Source organism: Theropithecus gelada, chromosome 3 (assembly GCF_003255815.1).
Source record: "Theropithecus gelada isolate Dixy chromosome 3, Tgel_1.0, whole genome shotgun sequence".
Classification (NCBI taxonomy): domain Eukaryota; kingdom Metazoa; phylum Chordata; class Mammalia; order Primates; family Cercopithecidae; genus Theropithecus; species Theropithecus gelada.
In genome coordinates, this window is record NC_037670.1 from 77,215,910 (window position 1) to 77,238,422 (window position 22,513).

Below are 22,513 nucleotides of genomic sequence, written 5' to 3' on the forward strand. Positions count from 1 at the left end.
AGAACATTACTCTGTAATATTATGTATGTACAGTTTTGCTTACTGTTACTGCGAGGAGATAAGGGGTAGAGGCAGTTTGGGTGACTGTGCCTCTATTTATAGTGTTTCTGAATTTTCAGGGGTTTTAGATTGGATGCTTTTAGTGGGAAATGGGAAGGAGATGTGTTCTAGTACAAATTTACAGAATTCATTTCCCACAGAAATGATATTTTGTGTACTTCCTGGGACCCAGCTCTTTAAAGCTATTTGATATTTGTGACTGAACTCTATGTAAGTACTTAATAGTTACTGCTTTTAAAGGACTAGATTATAGTTCATTGAACTAACCTGTAAGTTGAAGATTGATTTACTGAACTATTAAGATGATAGATATTTAAAAAATTTTTAATTAATATTTTTAAATTAGCATATGAAGTTTGATTATGCTGAAGTTGGATATACTAGGAACATGATTTTTAAGCCATACATAATTGAAAGACCCATTTAATCCTTGACATAAAAAATTTAATCATTTGATACTAAGTGACGTTCTTGAAATATAGAATTGTTGGCTTTAAACTCATTTATCAGACTGCAGGAGATAATTTAAATGTGTTAGAGATGTATGATATTTGATCTGTTTCTGATATTTAGTTAAACATTAAAGGGTCAGACACTTTCAATAATGGCATATACACGAACCTTTTAGAAACAACAAAAAAGTCCAGGTTAGGACTTATTTTCACCTGTTATACCAGCAAGTGAGCTTTCCTCACCTTGGTTTTTAGCAATGTCTGTTAAGTGGGTAGCAGAGGTTTTTTTGGCCAGTTGTTAAGCAGCTGGTTATTTGGAGTGGGTTATTTCTATTTCTGGGCCAGAGTATATCAGGATGTTTCCAGCTTGTTCTTTGTCTTATTATTTGGCTGATTCTGCACTGCCATATGTGACTAGGCTTCATCTAGGGTGAAGTATTGGTGGTGAAAGTAGTGAACCTGATAGAATTTGCTGACTATCGGATGTAGGGGTGAGTACCAGGAAGAATAGTGGTGGTGTTAATGGAGAGGCCAATTATATTTATATATTACTCTGTGGAGCCAGTATCTTATCAGTAGAATCTTTAAATTGACAATTTAACTAGTACTTTTAGGTTTGTCAATGCTGAGCCTTCTGAATTCTTATTTTAAAAGGGTACCATGCAATGTTTTTTAAATTGAGAAACGAAGTTTTATTGTGTTAAGCTACTGAGATCTTGGGATTTGTCGTAGCAACTGTCATTACCCTAACTAATATAGAAACGGGTTTGTTTTGGTTTGTTTTTTTTGAGACAGAGTCTCACACTGTCTTCCGGGCTGGAGTGCAGTGGGGCGATCTCAGCTTACTGCAACCTCTGCCTTCTGTATTCAAGTGATTGTCCTGCCTCAGCCTCCTGAGTAGCTGGGATTACAGGCGCCTGCCACCATGCCCAGCTAATTTTTTGTATTTTCAGTGGAGATGGGGGTTTCAGCATGTTAGCCAGGCTCGTCTTGAACTCCTGACCTTGTGATTCGCCCCCCTTGGCCTCCCAAAGTGCTGAAATTACAGGCGTGAGCCACCGCCCCAGCCCAGAAATGGGTTTTTAATCAAGCCAAAAGATAATGTTTTTAGCAGGACTGGGTAAATAATATTATATTACTTTTTACAAGTCAAATTGAATTGACATCTCAAAATCTGTGCTTTTCCTAATGCTGTAGCTTATAATACCAAAATAACTAGTTGAAAATTCAGTTGATTATTGTCATTTGTTATTAGGTCTAACACATGATTTTCCTGATATTTAAATTATTTATTTATTTATTTATTTATTTATTTTGAGACAGAATCTCGCTCTGTTGTCCAGGCTGGAGTGCAGTGGTGCAATCTTGGCTCACTGCAACCTCCGCTTCCCAGGTTCAAGTGATTCTCCAGCCTCAGCCTTCCACACCTGCCACCACACCTGCTGCTGCCACGTATTTTTAGTGGAGATGAGGTTTCCACCATGTTGGCCAGACTGGTCTCGAACTCCTGACCTCAAGTGATCCGCCTGCCTGGGCCTCCCAAAGTGCTGGGATTACAGGCGTGAGCCACCGCTCCCAGCCCTGATATTTAAATTAAATTCATTGGTATTTAAACTGAAGAGGCAGTTTTTTTTTAATGGCATAAAAAATATCCAGCCAGGCACAGGGGCTCATACCAGTTATCCCAGCACTTTGGGAGGCTGAGGCGGGCAGATCACCTGAGGTCAGGAGTTCGAGACCAGCCTGGTCAACATGGTGAAACCCTGTCTCTACTAAAAATACAAAAAAATTTGCTGGGTGTAGTGTAATCCCAGCTACTCAGGAGGCTGAGGCACGAGAATTGCTTAAGCCTGGGAGATGGAGGTTGCTGTGAGCCGAGATCATGCTACTGTACTCCAGCCTGGGTGACAGAGCAAGATTCTCAAAAAAAAAAAAAAAAAAAAAAAATTCCAAGTGTTACTTTTTACCTAGTTTAGGCACATGAAAAAATTAGTAAGTTAATCTTTCTGTTTTCTTTTCTTTGTTTGTTTTTTTTTTTTTTTTTTTTTTTTTGAGACAGTCTCTCCCTCTGTTGCCAGGTTGGAGGACAGTGGAATGACCTTGGCTCACCTCTCTGCCTCTTGGGCTAAAGTGATCCTCCTACCCCAGCCTACTAAGTAGCTGGGACTACAGGCATGCACAACCATGCCCAACTAACTTTAGTATATTTTGTAGAGACAGGGTCTCACTATGTTGCCCAGGCTGGTCTTGAACTCCTGGGCTCTAGCAATTCATCTGCCTTGGCCTCCCAAAGTGCTGGGATTATAGGTGTGAGAAACCATGCCTGGCCAGTTTTTCTGTTTTCAATTACTGTAAAATTAAAGAATACCTTTCCTTTCCTTTTACTTTACTTTATTTTATTTTTATTTCCATAGGTTATTGGGTAACAGGTGGTGTTTGGTTACATGAATAAGTTCTTTAGTGGTGATTTGTGAGATTTTGGTGCACCCATCACCCGGGCAGTAAACACTGCACCCTATTTGTGGTCTTTTATCCCTCACCCCCTTCCCACCCTTTCTCCCTGAGTCCTAAAGTCCATTGTGTCATTCTAATGCCTTTGTATCCTCATAGCTTTAGCTTCTACTTATGAGTGAGAACATACAATGTTTGGTTTTCCATTTCTGAGTACTTCACTTAGAATAATAGTCTCCAGTCTCATCCAGGTTGCTGCAAATGCCATTAATTCATTCTTGTTTATGGCTGAGTAGTATTCCATCATAGAGATAGATAGATAGATATAGATATATAGATAGATACAGATATCTCACAGTTTCTTTATCTATTTGTTGATTGATAGGCATTTGGGTTGGTTCCACGTTTTTGCAGTTGCAAATTGTGCTGCTATAAACGTGTGTGCAAGTATCTTTTTATTTTATTTTTTTTGAGATGGAGTCTCGCTCCATCGCCCAGGCTGGAGTGCAGTGGCATGATCTCGGCTCATTGCAAGCTCTGCCTCCTGGGTTCACGCCATTCTCCTGCCTCAAGCCTCCCAAGTAGCTGGGACTACAGGTGCCCACCACCAAGCCCAGCTAATTTTGTTTTTGTATTTTTAGTAGAGACAGGGTTTCACCGTGTTAGCCAGGATGGTCTTGATCTCCTGACCTCATGATCCACCCACTTTGGCCTCCCAAAATGCTGGGATTACAGGCGTGAGCCACTACACCTGGCCGCAAGTATCTTTTTTCGTATAATGACTTCTTTTCATCTGGGTAGATACCCAGTAGTGGGATTGCTGGATCAAATGGTAGTTTTACTTTTAGTTCTTTAAGGAATCTCCACACTATTTTCCATAGTGGTTGTACTAGTTTATATTCCCACCAGCAGTGTACAAGTGTTCCCTGCTCACCGTAGCCACACCAACATCTACTATTTTTTGATTTTTTTGATTATGGCCATTCATGCAGGAGTAAGGTGGTATTGCATTGTAGTTTTGATTTGCATTTCCTTGATCATTAGTAATGTTGAGCATCTTTTCATATGTTTGTTGGCCATTTGTATATCTTCTTTTGAGAACTGTCATGTCCTTAGCCCACTTTTTGATGGGATTTTTTGTTTTTTTTCTTGCTGATTTGTTTGAGTTCCTTGTAGGTGCTGGATATTAGTCCTTTGTCAGATGATTAGATTATGAAGATTTTTTCCCACTCTGTGGGTTGTCTGTTTACTCTGCTGACTGTTCCTTTTGCCCTGCAGAAGTTCTTTAGTTTAATTAAGTCCCAACAGTTGATCTTTGCTTTTATTGCATTTGCTTTTGGGTTCTTGGTTGTGAAATCCTTGCCTAAGACAGTATCTAGAAGGGTTTTTCCAATATTATCATCTATAATTTTTATAGCTTCAGGTCTTAGATTTAAGTCCTTAATCCATCTTGAGTTGATTTTTGTATAAGGTGAAATATGAGGATCCAGTTTCATTCTTCCACATGTGTCTAGCCAATTATCTCAGCACCATTTGTGTAAAAGGATGTCCTTTCCCCATTTCTTGTTTTTGTTTGCTTTGTCAAAGGTCAGTTGGCTGTAAGTATTTGGGTTTATTTTTGGATTCTCTATTCCTTCCATTGGTCTATGTGCCTGTGTTTATATCAGTACCATGCTGTTTTGGTGACTATGGCCTTACAGTATGGTTTGAAACCAGGTAATGTGATGCCTCCAGATTTGTTCTTTTTGCTTAGTCTTCCTTTGGCTCTGTGGGCTCTTTTTTGGTTCCATATGAATTTTAGAATTTTTTTTTCTAAATCTGTGAAGAATGATAGTGGTATTTTGATGGGAATTACGTTGAATTTGTAGATTGCTTTTGGTAGTAGGGTCATTTTTACAATATTGATTCTACTCATCCATGAGCATGGGATGTGTTTCTATCTGTTTGTGTTGCCTGTGATTTATTTCAGCAGTGCTTTGTAGTTTTCCTTATAGAGGTCTTTTGCCTCCGTGGTTAGGTATATTCCTAAGTATTTTATTTTTTTTGCAGCTATTGTAAAAGGGGTTGAGTTCTTATTTTGATTCTCCGCTTGGTTGCTGTTGGTATATAAAAGTGCTACTGATTTGTGTACATTAATTTTGTATCCGGAAATTTTGCTGAATTCTTTTATTAGTTCTAGGAACTTTCTTTCTGGAGGAGTCTTTTGGATTTTCTAGGTAAATGATCATATAATCATCAAACAGTGACAGTTTGACTTCCTTTTTACCAATTTGGATGCCCTTTATTTCTTTCTCTTGTCTGATTCGTCTGGCTAGGATTTCGAGTACTGTGTTGAAAAGGAGTGGTGAGAATGGACATCCTTGTCTTGTTCCAGTTCTCAGAGGGAGTGTTTTCAACTTTTCCCCATTCAGTATTACGTTGGCTGTGGTTTTGTCATGGATGGCTTTTATTATATTGAGGTATGTCCCTTGTATGCTGATTTTGCTGAGAGTTTTAATCATAAAGCGATGCTGGATTTTGTCAAATGATTTTTCTGCATCTGTTAAGATGATCATGTGATCATCTTATTTTTAATTCGGTTTATGTGGTGTATCAGATTTATTAATTTGGGTTTGTTAAACCATGCCTGCATCCCTGGTATGAAAACTACTTGATCATGGTAGATTATCTTTTTGATATATTATTGGATTTGGTTAGCTAGTATTTTGTTAAGAATATCTTTCCTTTTAAAACTTCATTGTGGTTGGTCATGGTGACTCATACCTGTAACCTAGTACTTTGGGAGGCTGAGACTAGTGGATCACTGGAGCCGGGGAGTTTTAGACCAACTAGGGCAGCATGGCAAAACCCTGTCTTTACCAAAAAAAAAAAAAATATATATATATATATACACACACACACACACACACACGTATATATACACATATATACATACACACATATGTATATATACATACACACGCAAAAATTAGCCAGGTGTGATAGCACATGCCTGTAGTCCCAGCTACTCAGGAGGCTGGGGTAAGAGGATCACTTGAGCCTCAGGAGGCAGAGGTTGCAGTGAGCTGATACCATGCCACTGTACTCCAGCCTGGGCTACAAAAAACCAAAAACTTCAGATTATTTGAAGGCATTTGAATATTCAGTTGAAAGTAACAGTTTTTCTTAATGCAGATATAATTCACATACTGTAAAATTTGCCCTTTTAAAGTATATGACCCAATGGTTTTTAGTACTTCACAAAGTTGTGCTGTCATAATCACTATCTAATTCTAGAATATTTTCATCACCCCAGAAACTCCATACCTATTGGCAGTCACTCCCCATTCTTTTTTCTTCCATCTGCTCATCTACTTTCTGTTTCTTTTTTTTTTTCTACTCTGTTTCTATGAATTTGCATAGTCTAGACATTTCATATAAATAGAATCATAGTTATATGGATTTTTGTGCCTGCTATCTTTAACTTGGCATAATGTTTACAAGGCTCATCTACATTATAGCATGTGTCAGTATTTCATTCCTTTTTGTGGCTGAATAATATTCCGTGTGTGCATATATTTATATACACCATATTTTGTTTATCCATTTGTCAGCTGATAGACATTTGGGTTGTTTCTACTTTTTTTTGACTATCATGAATAATGATGCTATGAACATTCTTGTACAAGTTTTTATGTGCACATATGTTTTCCATCATTTTTGGTACGTACCTAGCAATGGAACTGGGCATATATTGTGTCATAGGGCAACTGTATGTTTAACTCTCTGAGACACTGCCAAACTTTTTTCCACAGTGGCTGCACCCTTTTACATTCCTACCAGCAACATATGAAGGGTCTAGTTTCTCTGCATCCTTGCCCATATTTGTTTTGCTTTATGTATTTTGGGGGGTACTATGTAATTTTGTTACATTTTTATGTTCTACATTTCTGAAAATTGATGTGACCTTGCTGTGGAAAGATAAAACCATTTTTTCAAAGTTGACTACTAATTTAAAGAAAAAAATACTACAATACTAATATATGATTGCTTCTTTATCATAATTTGCTAATATCAGTATCATTTGTAGAAATGAATCAGATGAATTTAGCACCAGCAAGTGTTTTAAGTTAGTGTTGTAATTCATAGACTGAATGTTTCATTTCTGTTTTTCCTGATTACATGTAAAATAACTTATTTAACAAACTTCAGATTAGGTGGTTTCTCCAAGTCTGTGTAAGCAGTTTTGGACTCATGACACCTCATAAATCTACACTTAGCATGTACTCTGTGAGGCACAGTAGTGGGCTATGGGAACACAGTGACAGCAAGATGGCTATGGACCCTTTGTTCTTGGCACTTTTATTTAAGGGAAAAAAAAACACATGTTGGCATAATTAGAGGTTGTGGTTTGTGTTACGAAGGATATAAACAGGATGTGTGAGAGGGAATACTATACTGTAGATTTATAAGTCAAGGAAGACCTCGCTGAGGGAGTGATTTTAAAACTAAAATCTAAAAGGTGATTAAGAGTCAGGTATGTAAGAGCTAGGGGAGAATACAGCAGGCAGGGTGTCTGAATTGGAAAAGAGCTTGGGATCTAAGTGAATGTCAATTTGGCTCATAAGGAGGAAAGAATACTACTGGGGAGTTTGGAGAGAGACAGAAGCCAGATCTGGCCATGGAAAGGAATTTGAATTAAATCCATTGTAGTGGGACTCCATCAGAGAGTGACAGGATTGATCTAAGTTTTTTTGTTTTGTTTTGTTTTGTTTGTTTGTTTGAGACAGGGTCTTCCTCTGTCACCCAGGCTGGAGTGCAGTGGGAGTGATCATAGCTCACTGTAGCCTTGAACTACTGGGCTCAAGTGATCCTCTCACCTCATCCTCCCAAGCAGCTGGAACTACAAGCATGCCCTACCACACCTGGCTACATTTAAAAAATTTTTTTGGGGAGATGGAGTCTTACTATGTTGCTCAGGCTGGTCTTGAACTCCTGGGCTCCAGCAGTCCTTCTGTCTCAGCCTCCCAAAGTGCTGGGATTACAGATGTGAACCACCATGCCTGGCTGATTTAAGTTGTTAAAAGATCACTAGAGCTGCTGACTGTAGAATGGAAGCAAGAAAACCAATTAAAAGGTTATTGCAGATGACCAGGCAAGAAATGATGGTTTAGATTAGGGTAATGGCAGTGTAGGTGGAAAGAAGTAGACTGATCTGAGAGGGACTTATGGAGATAGAGTCTATAGGATTTGACAGTGGTTAGATATGAGAGGCAAGGCAAGAGAAAGAAAAGTTGAGGATGATGCCCAGGTTTTGGCTTAAACAGTTGGTCACAGGTTGTTACAGGATAGGGAAGAAATAAGAGGAAAGATTTGGGGAATTGGGAATTGAAGTGCATTGTAGAATTTGAGTTGCCTGTTAAAATATATGAAGATGTCAAATCTCTTAACAGTTGGGTATATGAATCTGGGTCTGAGAGGGTGAGGCCTTGGACAGAGAGACAAATTTGCGACTTGTCTGAAGAACCCTAACGTTTAGAATTGGATGAGAAATTTAGCAAAGACTCTGGCAGGGCAAAAACCAGTGATATGAATGAAATGTACATATGCCTACTAACGGTTTTTCTAAACCTTGATTCCTTTTCTAGAGAAGCAAATGATAAAGACTGTGGTGTCTTTCTTTCTCCTTGCAAAAGTCAGAAACTTTTGCTGGGTGCTATTGCATCTTTTCCTCCTACTGCTGACGGACTTGCTTAGCTATTGCCTAACCTTTCTGTTTAGTAGGTGTAGGTGGTTTTAAAAAAGAAGGACTTGGAGATAAGGGATTACCAGTCTCTTTCTGGGATACTAGTCATACTACTTTAGTTAGCTATATTTTGGGTTAAATACAATATGTGCCTAGCTTTTAAATTTAATAATTATTTGTATGTGTGCGACCCATAGTTCCAGGACTAGGAATTCTCAAAATCTTTTGAGTTTTTATCTTGATAAAAAATTAATATTATCAATAATCTGGATAATCACTTTATAGCTATCATGAGATTTCAGTACCTCTACTTTTAACTAAATGGTTTTCCTAAATTTATTTAACTTGTATTGCATTGCAAAGTTTTCCAAGCTTTGGCTTTTGAAGTCTCTGACTGAAAATGACCTATTGTTTCTGTGAAAAATTTGTTTTAAACCTGTCTACTAACAAATTATGGGAGTAAACATTTTAAGTAGGACTGTCAGTGTGCGCCATTTATGTATATTTTGATCAGTAGTCCCAAATACTGAGTTTTCCAGAATATTTTTTCCCTATCTTGCTTAGAAGTGATGCTTGTGATAAAATATCTGACAAATTCCATTACTATTACAGTTTAATAGGAAAATGGAGATTATCCATGTAGAAAGCAGATAATATATTAACATCTTGAAGTAGTTGGTAAATACTACATTCTTTCACTAAAAATAAAAAAGCGTAAGTTAGATAACTTATGTTTTGGACATGGACTTCTTTTGACTAATATGAAAGTATTTTTTCTCGTAGAGAAGGTAAAATTAATTAAAAGATTTCCTTTTGTTGTTTATAGATGTCATTTTAAACTGAGACTTTAGGCTGGGCATGGTGGCTCACACCTGTAATCCCAGCACTTTAGAATACTGAGGTGGGTGCATTACTTGAGGCCAGGAGTTTGAGACCAGCCTGGCCAACATGGTGAAACCCTGTCTCTACTAAAAATACAAAAATTAGCAGGGTGTGGTGGTGCATGCCTGTAATCCCAGCTCCTCGGAAGGCTGAGGCAGGAGAATTGTTTGAACCTGGGAGGTGGAGGTTGCAGTGAGCCAAGATTGTGCCACTGCGCTCCAGCCTGGGTGACAGAGTGAGACTCTGTCTCAAAACAAAAAAAACAAAAACCAAAAAGAACAACAAAAAAACTGAGACTTCAAAGTTCTAACGTGAATTGGGACTTTGTTTTTTTTTTTTTAAATCACATGAAGTGACAGTCATTGCAACTTTAACCCAACCTGTTTTAGCAGCATCCAAATCATGTTCTTATGCATAATGAACATACACAGCCTGCTGTTAGTCATTCAACTTTTCGGTACTTTTCCATAATCTCATTAGAGCCTCATGAAACTGCATGATGTGGGAGGAGCAGGTACTAGAAATTAGCACCTAATGTTAATTGAATACTCAGTAGGCATTGTGTTCTGTTCTAGTTTATGTGCATTTCCATTGTTACGAAAATTAAGCCCTGTGAGATACAAACTATTATTGCCCTTATATTACAGACAAGGAAGTCGAGGCACAGAGTGCTGGTGATGGGATATTGTATAAGTTTCTTATCATTTCTTTACCTACATCTGTCATATTGTGCTGTAAGTCCAACTCCTCTGCACAAGACCCCCATCCCTTATTAGCTACTGAAGGACATTGCTCTTGAAATTGTTTTTCTCTCTTGCATCATCAGTTTTTTCCTTTCTACTGAATTACTCCTATTGGCATACAAACACGTTATTTCTCTCTTGAATAAACAAAAGCACAAAAGAATAAAACAAACCAAAAGCAAGACCCTCTCTTGATCCCATTTCCCTTCTAGCTGTTGTCCTGTTTCTTCCTTTAAGTGCAAAACTGTTTATAAGTTGTATATATTTGCTGTCTTTACGTGTCTCTCCTTTTCTCTTGAATCAATTCCAGTTAGGTTTTTATTCTACTACACCACCAAGATTACCTTTATCAATGTCATTAATGATCTCCTTGTTGCAGGATGCTGTGGGAAGATATAGAGATAAATAGAATAATATGAAGGGAGGACACTGTGCATAATAACGAAAGCCTAGAAACGCTCAAATATCCATTAACAAACTATAGTCCTTTCATATAATGGAGCATTGTGCGTTTGTTAAAAAGAATGGGGAAATATTTTTATGCTGCTAAGCAGTAATCTCCCTGGCTTATTAAGTGAGAAAACAAGATGCAATAGAGTAAGTGTATTGTACTACTTTTTATGTAAGAAAAGGAGGAAAATAGGAGTATGTGTGTATTCAGCTTTGTTGTTAAGAGTTGTAAGGGCAATCCAAAATCATAGAGGGGACAAGGACAGAACTAAAGCCTCTTTGAATGCACCTTGTTTATAGTTTTTACCTTATCGCCATTTTTTGTTATATATAATTATAAAAAAAATAGAGAAATCTCTAAATGAAAACACAAGAATTAAAAAACGTCAGGATGGTGACACAGTTACAAGAATTATTATTTCAAGTAACTTTGAAACACTGTATTTTGCCTAGTGACCTATATCCTAAGGACAGAGAAGATCAATAAGAAATCTTAAACTTTGTTCAATATTGTTAGTAACAATCTTGTTATTGTTATTTTGAAATTACATATAGTAGGATAAAACAAATAAGTACATTTGCTAATGGCATGTATTTATTAATGTCATTAGCAAGAAAGATTTTCAGGGTGAGAAGATACAAATAAAATGAGTGAATACTATTTAATTGGAAATGTCATAGTGAACTCAGGATTTAAGTTTCTCTTTATAAAAATACATTATTTTCTAGCTCTGCTTACTGAAGAAGTAATGACAAGTAAAAATCAGTACTCGTAGCTCCTAGATTTTGGTCTTTAGATACCATTTCCCATTAAAATGAATCATGAATCCTGGAGCAATGGCTGATTCCAGGTCTGGGGCATGGAATGTGTAAGATGAACTTCTGGGGCATTTTGTGCCTGAGAGCAAGGAAGCTACTATTAGAGATGACAGAGGTCATGTTAAAATGCAGGAGCCACCTTGTAGGGACTCCTCTGGTAAAAAATGGTGCAATTTGAGGTCCCCCTTGTCAAAAGTCCTCTTGTCATACAAAAAGGAATTGGAATCTGATCAGCCCTCTAGATCTAACTACATTGTACAGGACTACAGGAACATGCTGAGCAATACCAGGAGGATACAGTTTGCCTAATCAGACTGGAAAGTTCTATGAGATGAACAATTTCTTCAACACGTAAATAGCCTGGGAAAAATTTTTTGAAAATAGAAACTGTTAAAAGATTAAAAGAGGCATAACAGCCAAATTTTGTGTGTGAACCTTATTTGGATTCCGATTCAAATCATCTTTAAAAAACATTTTTCGGCAAGTGGGAAGAGTTGAACTGCACTGGATATTACATATTAAGGAATTATTTGTTGAATGTAGTAACATTATGGTTATTATAAAACTTACTGAATTTGTACAGGTGAAAAGAAATGATGTGTCGTATTGCTTTAAAATACAGTACTCAGCTGGGTACAGTGGCATATATCTGGAGTCCCAGCTATTCCAGAGGCTGAGGTGGGAGGATTACTTGAGCCCAGGAGTTCGGGGCTGTAGTGTGTACCATGATCGCACCTGTGAATAGCCACTGCACCTCAGCCTGGAAAACAGAGTGAGGCCCTGTCTCTCTCTCTCTCTCTCTTTTTTTTTTTTTAAAAAAAGATTAAAATGCAGTATTCTCTTTGAAGAAAAAAAAAAGAAATGAGGGATGGATGAGACAAGAATAGCAGAATTTGGTAATTGTTGAAGCTGGGTACTTGAGAGTTCTTGAAGATGGTACCTGGGGGTTCATTTTATTGCCTCAACTGTATGTATGTTTGAGAATTTTTATAAAGGAAAAAAATTCACAAAAAGAGACCGATGTCCTTTATGCAGAGTGATGATATGACATAAAAGTATCTATCTATTAAATGTTTGGTCTGGTAAAAAAGTGATAGTTTATGATGACTGTAATACTTACTGAAGAAACTTCTTTAGGTTCCAATTGTAATAAGTACATTATAAAGATTTATAAAGCATTGCATAATTCATTTTGGGCAGGAATTAAATCATTGAGTGTATATTTAGCATTCAACTTATGGTCATATAGTTGGCCATTCAGTGCCTATAAGGATATAGGAAAAAACAAACTCAGTTTCTCTTATGCTCTCACAACACTCAATACAGAATTCTTCTGTAATGTCTGGTCACCAAAATGTGTGGGGATTTCTCTCCAACAACAAGGAGTTCTGCAGATAATTCTCCAGAGGACACCAGCTGAATGTCCTTTAATTCAGTTTACTTCTGACACTATCTACCTGGAGATAGATTCCACAGGTTGAGGGCTCAATCCCACAAGACTGCCCCCCTTCATATGTGGTCCCAAGCACAGGTTGTGGCCTGTGTTTTTGACCAGCTGTTTATAAATAGGGGTTCCCATGACCTCCTCCTAGGGTTCAATTAATTTGTTAGTGCAGCTCACGGAACTCAAGGAAACATGTTACTTACATTTGCTCACTTATAAAGGATATTATTACAAAGGATACAAATGGAAGAGAGATGCATAGCACGAGGTCTGGGAGAAAGGGCTCAGAGCTTTCATGCCCTTTCTGGGCCCATCCACTCTTGAGGAACTTCGACTCATTCTCCTATGCTGGAGCTCTCAGAACTCTCCTTTTCGGTTTTTATGGAAGCTTCGTTAGGTAGGCATGATTGATTAAATCATTGGCCGTTGGTTTATCAACTCAACCTTAAGCCACTCTCCCTTTCTGGAGGTTGGGGGTGGGGGTGGGACTGAAAGTTGCAAACTTCTAATCACTTGGTTGTTCCCCTGGCAACCAGCCCCCACCCTGAGGCAGTGTAGGGTCCCCCAGCCACCAGTTGTCTTATTAGCACACTAAAGATACTCATCTTTCTGAAGATTCCAAGGATTTTAGGAGCTATTTGGCAGAAAACAGCATGAAAACCAAATATATTTTACAATACCACAGTGCTCCTCTCTCTCTCTCTGTCTCTCTCTATATAAACAGAAACCTTTATATATAAATAATAAACCTTTATATATATATAAAGGTTGTAAGACTTATGATTTTAAAACCTGTGCATTGTATTTGATTGTTTATATATAGGAGTTTGTACATGTGCATTTGAGGAATGGTACGCTCCAAAATGCTTCCAGGAGAAACTGGAATATGTGTAATGGTTAAGTATCTTGGAAGGATAGCTATACCTTTGGTGTGTAAGGATGCCTGAACCACAGATCTTAGTATGATAATTTCTATTATGGCTAGTTTTAATATAAGAAGACCCTTTTGTAGTAGCTATGTTGAATACAGAATCTTAAAAATTGTTATAGTTGTGGCTTGGATTTGGCATATTTAAGAATTACTGATATGGCTAGTATTTGTTTTGATAAAATGCAAAGAACATTCACCTGTTTTGCAGTTATTAAATAGGCCTTATGTGGAGTATATACAGATGCTTTAATTTTACATAATTTCATATTTTGGTTGCATATAGAGATGGCAACTGACTCTCCATGCACTTGTGTTGATTTTTCTTTAGTCTTGTGTTTTTGAAAAGCTTAACAAAGGTATTTGTGAGAGTGGTAGGAATAATAATTAGAATAGTAAGTAAATTTATAACTAAATCTAAATGGCTCTTGAATTAAAACCAATAAATTGTTCTGCACAATATTAGTAAGGAAGAAAATAAGTCATATATTATCTTAGATGAAAAATTGACAAAATAAGGCAAAATGATTCTGGTGACCTCGAAATTTTATCCTACTGTTGACTATTAATATAAGGCCAACCCCTTTCTCATTTATATAGTCTTGAAGATTTTTTAATGATAGTCATATATGCATTGCATTACAGTTGAAAAGACAGACTTCCAATTTACCTACCCCCCTACCCCGCCAGGATAGTATTAATTATCTGTACTTTATTATAGCTGCAATAGATAAATTACCATTTGCTGAACTCTTAAATGTTTTTTCTTAAGTAGAATTTGGAAAAACAAAAGTTCTTAAATTGTGTCAGTTTTCTGCTTACTTGTGCCTAAAGGGAGTTTTATTTTACCCATAATTAGGCATGTTATTCCCAGCCTTCAATTTGCATAATTAGAAAAGTTGAATTCTTTTCTTTGTCCCATTTCTTAGTTGACGAAGGATCAGAGATTGGTGTATTCGGGCAGACTGCTTCCCGATCATCTGCAGCTGAAAGACATTCTCAGAAAAGTAAGCTTTTCTATCACTATTTGATACCAGATACATTCAGAATGTGAGAGGAGATATGTTCTGAAATTGTATTCAACCAGTTCAGTTTTTAGATACTTAAAATCAATCCCTTTGGGTAGCATAACAAGTAAAGATAAATTAGAAAGTAACATGATAGTTCCTTGCTAGTTTAGGTAACGGTTCTGTATATTCATCTGATAGTTAAATCTAAAGTAGGATTATGTATTTGTGTTCAGGTATTTGTCATTTTTTGTAAGAAAATGCTATTGACGTCAGTAGTGCAGAAGTAGAATGTTCAGTAGTGGTGACGGATTTTCATTGATAACAATCTTTCCTCTAAATCTCCTTTTTGCCAGCTGCATGATATTTTTATACAAATTGCTTGAGTTGGGAGTTTAATTTCAGGAGGAAATTAACTGGTCCATCAGTTAGCAAACTTTGTGGGTGCTCAGAGCTAAAATATATTTCAATACATTTTTATATTTCAATATTTTCAATAAAATCAGCTTGAAGGCTAGTTATTTTAGTAGTAGCTTTTAGCTCATGTTCGTTTGTGGAATTTATACTTATAGAGCTTTTCAGCATTTGAAATGTTGCTTTTTGTTGTTGAGTATAGCAAAATTGAATTTCTTCTATGTTTTGCCTTAGCTCTTTGACTTAAACTGTTGTTGTAGATATTGCTTATCTAATTTAGAAGATCTGTATCTTCTCCTGTATGTTTATGATCACCTGTGGGAAACTTTAAAAAAAAAATTAGTATATTCCTTCTGCTTAGACAGTTGACATTTTAGCTTTGCCAGTGTGACTTCTTGCTGTTATTGGAATTATGTAGTTTCAGATTGCTAACATGGTGCAATACCCACTCCCTCAAAAATAGTGGATTTTGCAGCAGGTTTTTTGTCTTTTTTCTTTCTTTCTTCTTTTTTTTTTTAAAGACATACATTATTACCCAAAGCCTGTAGTTTATGTTTAGGGTGCACTCTTGTGTTGCACATTCTATGAGTTTTGGCAAATATATAATGACATGTCTCCACCAGTATAGTATCATTTAGAATAGCCCTGAAAACCTCTGTGTTCTGGCTGTCCTTTTTTTTTTTTTTTTTTTTTTCTTGTTTTTATGCTGGTGCTCAGAAATAAAATATATTTCAATATAGTCCTTTCTGCCATCTGCTCTTTGAAATACAGATATATTAATTATTTTACCCCAAGGATAGCTTAAATCTGCACATGAAGACTTTTTAAAACATTTTTGCTGCCAGAAATGGTTTCAGGCCAGACAACTTAAAATAAAAACTGCTTCAGTCAAAGAACTCTTGTGCCGCTATATAAAACATGTTGAGTAATATGTTTATATTTTAAATAGTTCTTTCAACTGTTTTTGTTAAAGTCAATGTACCCCTTTACTTTTTTCAGTTTAAATGCTGCCATTAGCTTTACCTATTTAGTCACAAAATGTTTTATGGAAACATTCCCGAGATAAATAAATTCTGTGAATTAATTGTGATTAATAATGACCTTTTGGAACTATGTTTCTAAGAATCAACATCTTATACTTGTATGCTTGTTAATATTCTGTATTAAGAAGCTAAGGGGGGCATTGAAAATTAGGAGTGTCTTCAACCTCCTTTGCCAGGCATACCTTCTGTCGTGCTGTCTCTGAAGCCTTTCTTTAGCATTCTAACCCTTAGTAACTTCTTCCTCCAAACTCCTAAAGTAATTAAGGTTGGACTTCTCAGTTTCATGCAAAAAAGACTTCTCTGTTTCTGTAATTGTGCTGTAGTGCACAAGTCTACTCTCTTAATAATGTCATGAGCCTCTTTAAGGAAGGGCCTGTTATACCCTTTCTTGGATTTGCCTCCAAATTAAGCACAATTATAGGTTCGTGGTAGGCAAGTGATACATTCTTGGTTTCTAGTAACTTTGTTTCCCTTTCTCATCATTTGGGTATCTTTCTTTCTGCTCCTTTTTCTTTGTCATTCTGTTCTTTTCTTTTTTAAAAACTTGCTGACTCATCCCTCATTGTTCTCTGTCCTCCTTTATTCCTTCTTTCCTTTCCCCATCTTATTTGCTAGCTTTATGTCTAAGTATAAATAAATATGCTCATGATCTCACTAAGCTAAAATGCCAACCGTAATCGTTATTTGTAACATTTTTCTTCAGTCGTATTTGTAGGTTTATGGAAAAACATGGGATATTTACAGAATATAGTTTAAATGTATGCTTTATATCTGCGTATAGGTGTTATAGATGAAAATAGTTTTTGACTCCAAAAAGAGTAAAAAAATCACCTTGCTAAAATTAAGGCAAACGTGATTATGATGAAGTTATTTGAGTTTCTTTTATGGTTGCTAAGCCTCAAGTGATGGAAATATATAAACTGTAAAAAGTTTAAGGTGCTAGATGTTTTCATGCTGAAATGATAGATTGTGCTGATACAACTTTCACAACATTGTTTGCTTTAAGACTGCTTTGTATGCAAAATAATTTTTTAATACAGCAATTAGAGTATTTAGATCATTTTCCAAGTATGGAGAAGATATTGAATTCAAAAGGATCCCAAATAAAATGACAGATTTACCTTCAAATGGTAACAGTTTATCAGTAATAGAATGGCTAGGCTGTAAAGGGATCTAAGTTTTAAGTATTTCAGTTTAGCTACTGACTTTTTGAACTGTACATTTTGTAGTACTACCCTTTAAATGTAATCTTCTTTAATTTTAGCAAGATGAGTATCATATGGTTCATCTAGTATGTACTTCTCGGACTCCTCCCAGTTCTCCAAAATCCAGCACCAATAGAGAAAGTCATGAAGCATTGGCATCCAGCAGCAATTCTGTGAGTTGTTTTGGGAGGAGTAAACATTGAACTTTTCTTCTTCTTCATCTTCTTCTTATTTTTTGCCTCTAAAAACTAAATGAAAAACAACAATTGGAGCTTGTGGATTTTGAGATTGCGTTTTCAACTAAAGTTAGACATTTTGTAAAGTTTACGATTTTGAAAGGTCTAATATGCAGTGTTATCCCTTGAAGTCTATTCACCATGAGTTATAATTTGCTGTATGGCAGGTCAGTAATAGGTTTCATCTTCAAAGGTTTAATTATTGGAATACTTAGAAAACGGAATTATGTTATGGTTATATAATATAAATTCTTAGGCCAATGATGTTTCAGAATATGCCAGGTATTTAAAATAGTATATTTGATTCAAGGTAGATTAAATTGTTTAAAATTTAAGTACCCTAAATCTTCTTGAAGTAGATGACTTGGTCAAGGATTTTGTTTTTTAAAAATGACTGGATTTGGGTGTACCTTCCACCTGCTTGGGGAGGTAATACTTAATGTGCTAATTTTTTTTCAGACTTGGGTATTCATTCCTCCATCCTTATTTTTCCATCTGCCTGAAATTGTTTTGGAAATGTTTTGTAATAGTTGACTTTCTCAATTTAGACATTTTCTATAAATTTCAAAGACATTGTCCCCAGTCCTCTTATGTTATTTTTGATTTCCCATAAAGGCTTTCTATGACACCTTTGCAGGTAAGAGGACTGGATGAATGGAAGCTTGCTTTCAACTTCTTGAGCAGGCAGGGAACTTGTATACTGCTAAGTATGCTTTCCTTGTCAAGAATCCAGCCAAAGCTCGAAAGAGAGCACAAATGACAGGGGTGGGAACTAGTTGAAAGCTCTCTCAATAGATGCTAGTTAACTGCTGCTTTAAGAAACTAGCTTCTCCAGTTGCTGTATTTAATTAGTATTCTCTTAATGGTAAGTATTTCCTAGTACCAGCCATGGGAATTTAGCTTACATTAAACTAAATATAATATGCCTTGTCAAAACACCCAAGGGTCTTTATATGTTTCCTGCCTTGGCATGGAAAGGCACAGACATTGGCATTGGCACAGAGTTTTTTTTTGTAGTTGTCGGACGCAGTTGCATTGCTCCAATTTTTGTTCAGAAACAACCCTCTGACTTTGACTTGTCCAGTGGGTTGCTCAGCCATGATTTTGTATCTTTAGTGTGTATATTTGTTTTTTTCAGAGTGTTATGAAAGCCTGAAAAGTATCAAAGGAATGTTAAGTTGAATTCACCTTAATTTTTCATGGTTCAGAAATTTCAAGGGAGTTGAAAATGTTTTAAAGATCTAATCATAAAATAATTACCTAATAAGGTCAGAAATCATTAGTTCTAGAGAAATTAGGTTGTGCTGCCAAATGACTAGGCTTTTCTTCTAATAATTGTATTAATGAACACCATATTATGATGGCCCATTTAATGAGAAATCTTGCCGAAAAAGCAGCCTTTCCCAGTTTATGTTCCTAAGAATCCAGACTCCTTAGTAAGATATTTGATATCTATTGTGTGTGAAGTAACATTTTGAAGTATTTGTTAGTCTTGCAAAAGACTGGTGTGGGCTGTTTTGCAAAAGACTGCTTTGGACCTTTCACATGGCAGGACTTAGCATGGGAGTCATGCAAAAAGACATCCTGTCAATAGGAAGGCAGTACGGGTAAAATACAATTTAATAAACTTGTTAAAGGAAGGATGTTAAAGTAATACTGTACCTAGCTTTTTAAAGTGGAAGAACTATAATTTATGTAAAATGTAATTGTGTTTTAAATGTACATGAAACACTTGACAAACTATTTTTAAACAAATTGGGATGGTCTTCAGGGAGTTATATTGTTTACGGTTACTGAATCCATGAGCACGAGAATAAAAAAATTTGAGCATGAGAATAAAAAAATCCCGATTAACATTTTGATCCTCATAGTTCATTTTGTAAAAAAGTAATATTTGTTGGTGATTTCTGTAAACTAATAGAATTTCAGAACTGAAAGGAATCTTGAAAATTTAGTCCAATCTCATTTTCTGTAGGAAAGTGGAGACTCTGAGAGGTTAAGTGAACCTTTAAGGTTATACTTCTTGTTAATGTCAGAGATAACACTAGATTTTAGATCTTTTGATTTCTAGCCTGTTTCTCATTACTTTAAACCAATGTGTTACCAATAGGATGTTGTACAGTACTTGGCACATAGTAACTGTTTAAATGACTCAGTAATTAGTACCATTTATTGAACACTTTATATGTGTTAGGCATCATGAAAGGAGCTTTGCATTAATTTAATCATGTGAAAAGAGCTTTTTATGCATTAACTTAATCTTCAGAATTTAATATGCTGATTTTGTGTATTATTCTGCTCCTCAGCCATTTCTAGTTGAAAAAATGGAATATTTTAATTTAATTAAGCAGTTTTGATAAGTTTTGACTTATCAAAATTGAAGTACTTATACTGGACACAAGATTTAAAACAGTAAATTTCTGAAATTTAGTTGTTTTGTGGAGGGATTTCATGAATACATTTTTAGTAATGTGCCTGTAATTTTATGATTGTAAAGAACTAAATCTCCTTTTAAAAATTACACATTTTTGTTTGTAGAGTTCAGATCATTCAGGATCAACAACTCCATCATCTAGTCAAGAAATGTTGTCTTTAGCTGCGGGTTCTTCCTCGGAAGGATTGAGGCAGCGCACCCTTCCACAAGCACAAACTGACCAAACACAGAGTCACCAGTTTCCATATGTAATGCAAGGGTAAGTGAAATTGTGGTAGCTGTGGAAAGTGATTGGGGCCCCCTAAAAATGAATTCCTTTTGATTTTTACCATAGCCTCTTTGCAGCAATTAAAGTACATTTTAAATTTATTCATATACTTGATTTTATATTTTGAGAACTAGAGGGTTAAGAAGAGCACTGCTTTTGAAACCTGACTGCACATCAGAATCATGTAGGGCAGCGCTTTCAATCTTGAATGTTTGTCCTAATCACTGGGAGACCTTGCTGAGCTTCAGGTTTATATTCAATAGGTATGATGGGGCCTGAAAATCTGCATTTCTGACAAGCTCCCAGATGATGCTGATGCTTCTGATGTTTAGACCACACTTTGAATAGCAAGGATCTATGTAACTAATTTTTTTTTTTACTCAGTCTCATTATAGATCTACTCAATTTAGTCTTCAGGGGAATGTGGTTGAGTGAAGGTATATTTGGAAGAGTACAGATCCCAGCAATCTGTTTTTAAAAGTTTTTAAAAGTTCCACAAGTGTTTCTGATCAACTTGGTAACAGCTGTGCTAGAGTAAAACCATGATGTATTACAGAGATATGCTAACCGCTGCATGTTTTCCAGGATCTTTGTTGTATTGATAGTTTTATAAAGCAGTTTTCTTAAGAAGCTTGCCACAGTCACCCTATATTTAGCAATTACAGCAGGCCCTTTGGGTTAGGCACTTCTAGAGGAAATGCAGCCACAGGTAAAGCAGATCAGAGAGTAGGATCTTGGAGAACATGGTTTGGACCAGGGTTGTATCGAAAGCAGACTGTTTTACTGGGGTATTATTGTTTGTCATTTTTGAGCTAAAGGAAGCTTGAGTAACAGGTAGTGATAATTTCTGTGTTGCATATCAATCCATGGGGCTGCAGTGTGTGTCACTGGTCTGGATCCATGATGATGGAGCAGGAAATGAGACTATGGCTAGGACCTCAGAATTGTAATGTAGGTGATGTAGCCAAGGAGTAGCTATTGACTGCTGTGCTAATAAACAGGATAGCATAAACACTCAGGTACTTTTTAGTTAGAACTTTTAACTTAATTCAGTTATTAATATAGAAAAACAAAGCTGAATATATAGCAAATAGAAGAGAACTAATTTGTCTAAGATTTCTTGAATGTGAAGCCTTTTCTTTCAAAATAAGTGTTTAGATGAGGCTGGTTGTAGACTTTCATAAAGTACCTGTGAAACTATTTTTGTTTTCAGAAAGTAATTACTATTAATATAAACCAAGATTTATTTGTAAAAAGCAGTGTTCTCAGGGTTTATATTATGGAACAGTAGCTTAAAATACTTCCTATCTTATGACAGTAATTCATTTCCTTTCTTTTTTACAGAGTAAGTTCCTCTCAGTTTTTATAGAGTGATTTTACTTACTTTATTTGGTGGTAGTGGTGGAAGGTGGGATTATAAATAAGCCTGGAAGAGTATATAGTGCCACGTTAATAGTGGTTATCTCTGAATAAAATTTTTAACTCTTTCTCATACTTGTAGTGAATATATTTTGTAATAAACAAATCAAGCTTATAAGATTACAGGTCTTCAGAATAAGACCATAGATACATTGGTAAAAGATTAATAATTTCTCTAAACTAGGCTATTGAGAAAATTAATAAACATAAAAGACAAAAGCATTCAGCTCTTCGAAATATATTAAGCAGATTAGAAAAATCTGAAATAGTGTTTATTTTGCCAAAAGTGAATGTTGAAGTACTGAACAACAAAGATATTTGAGGTTCACTTAGGGAATCTATTACTAGATGAATAATATTTTATTTTAAATAATGAAGGCAGTATCGCCTAATGATTGTACAGATTCTCAAGCCAGCCTGTCTGGGTTTGAATCTTGTGAATCTGGGTCTGAATTTAGTGACTAGTTTGGGCAAGTCTCTTCTCTACTGTGCTTCAGTTTTCTCATTATTTGAGGGATAATGGAACTCTTACA

General features: G+C 35.9%; 1 protein-coding gene across 2 annotated transcripts in view; it reads left to right on the top strand.

Moving 5' to 3' along the window:
- The window catches only part of HERPUD2 (HERPUD family member 2), a 57,003-nt gene that overhangs the window by 6,816 nt on the left and 27,674 nt on the right, over positions 1-22,513 (top strand). For both annotated transcript variants that reach the window (XM_025380364.1, XM_025380365.1), the window contains exons 3-5: positions 14,884-14,961; positions 17,683-17,796; positions 20,398-20,552. In XM_025380364.1, the coding sequence (XP_025236149.1) occupies positions 14,884-14,961; positions 17,683-17,796; positions 20,398-20,552 (347 nt within the window). The remainder of the gene's footprint in view (positions 1-14,883; positions 14,962-17,682; positions 17,797-20,397; positions 20,553-22,513) is intronic.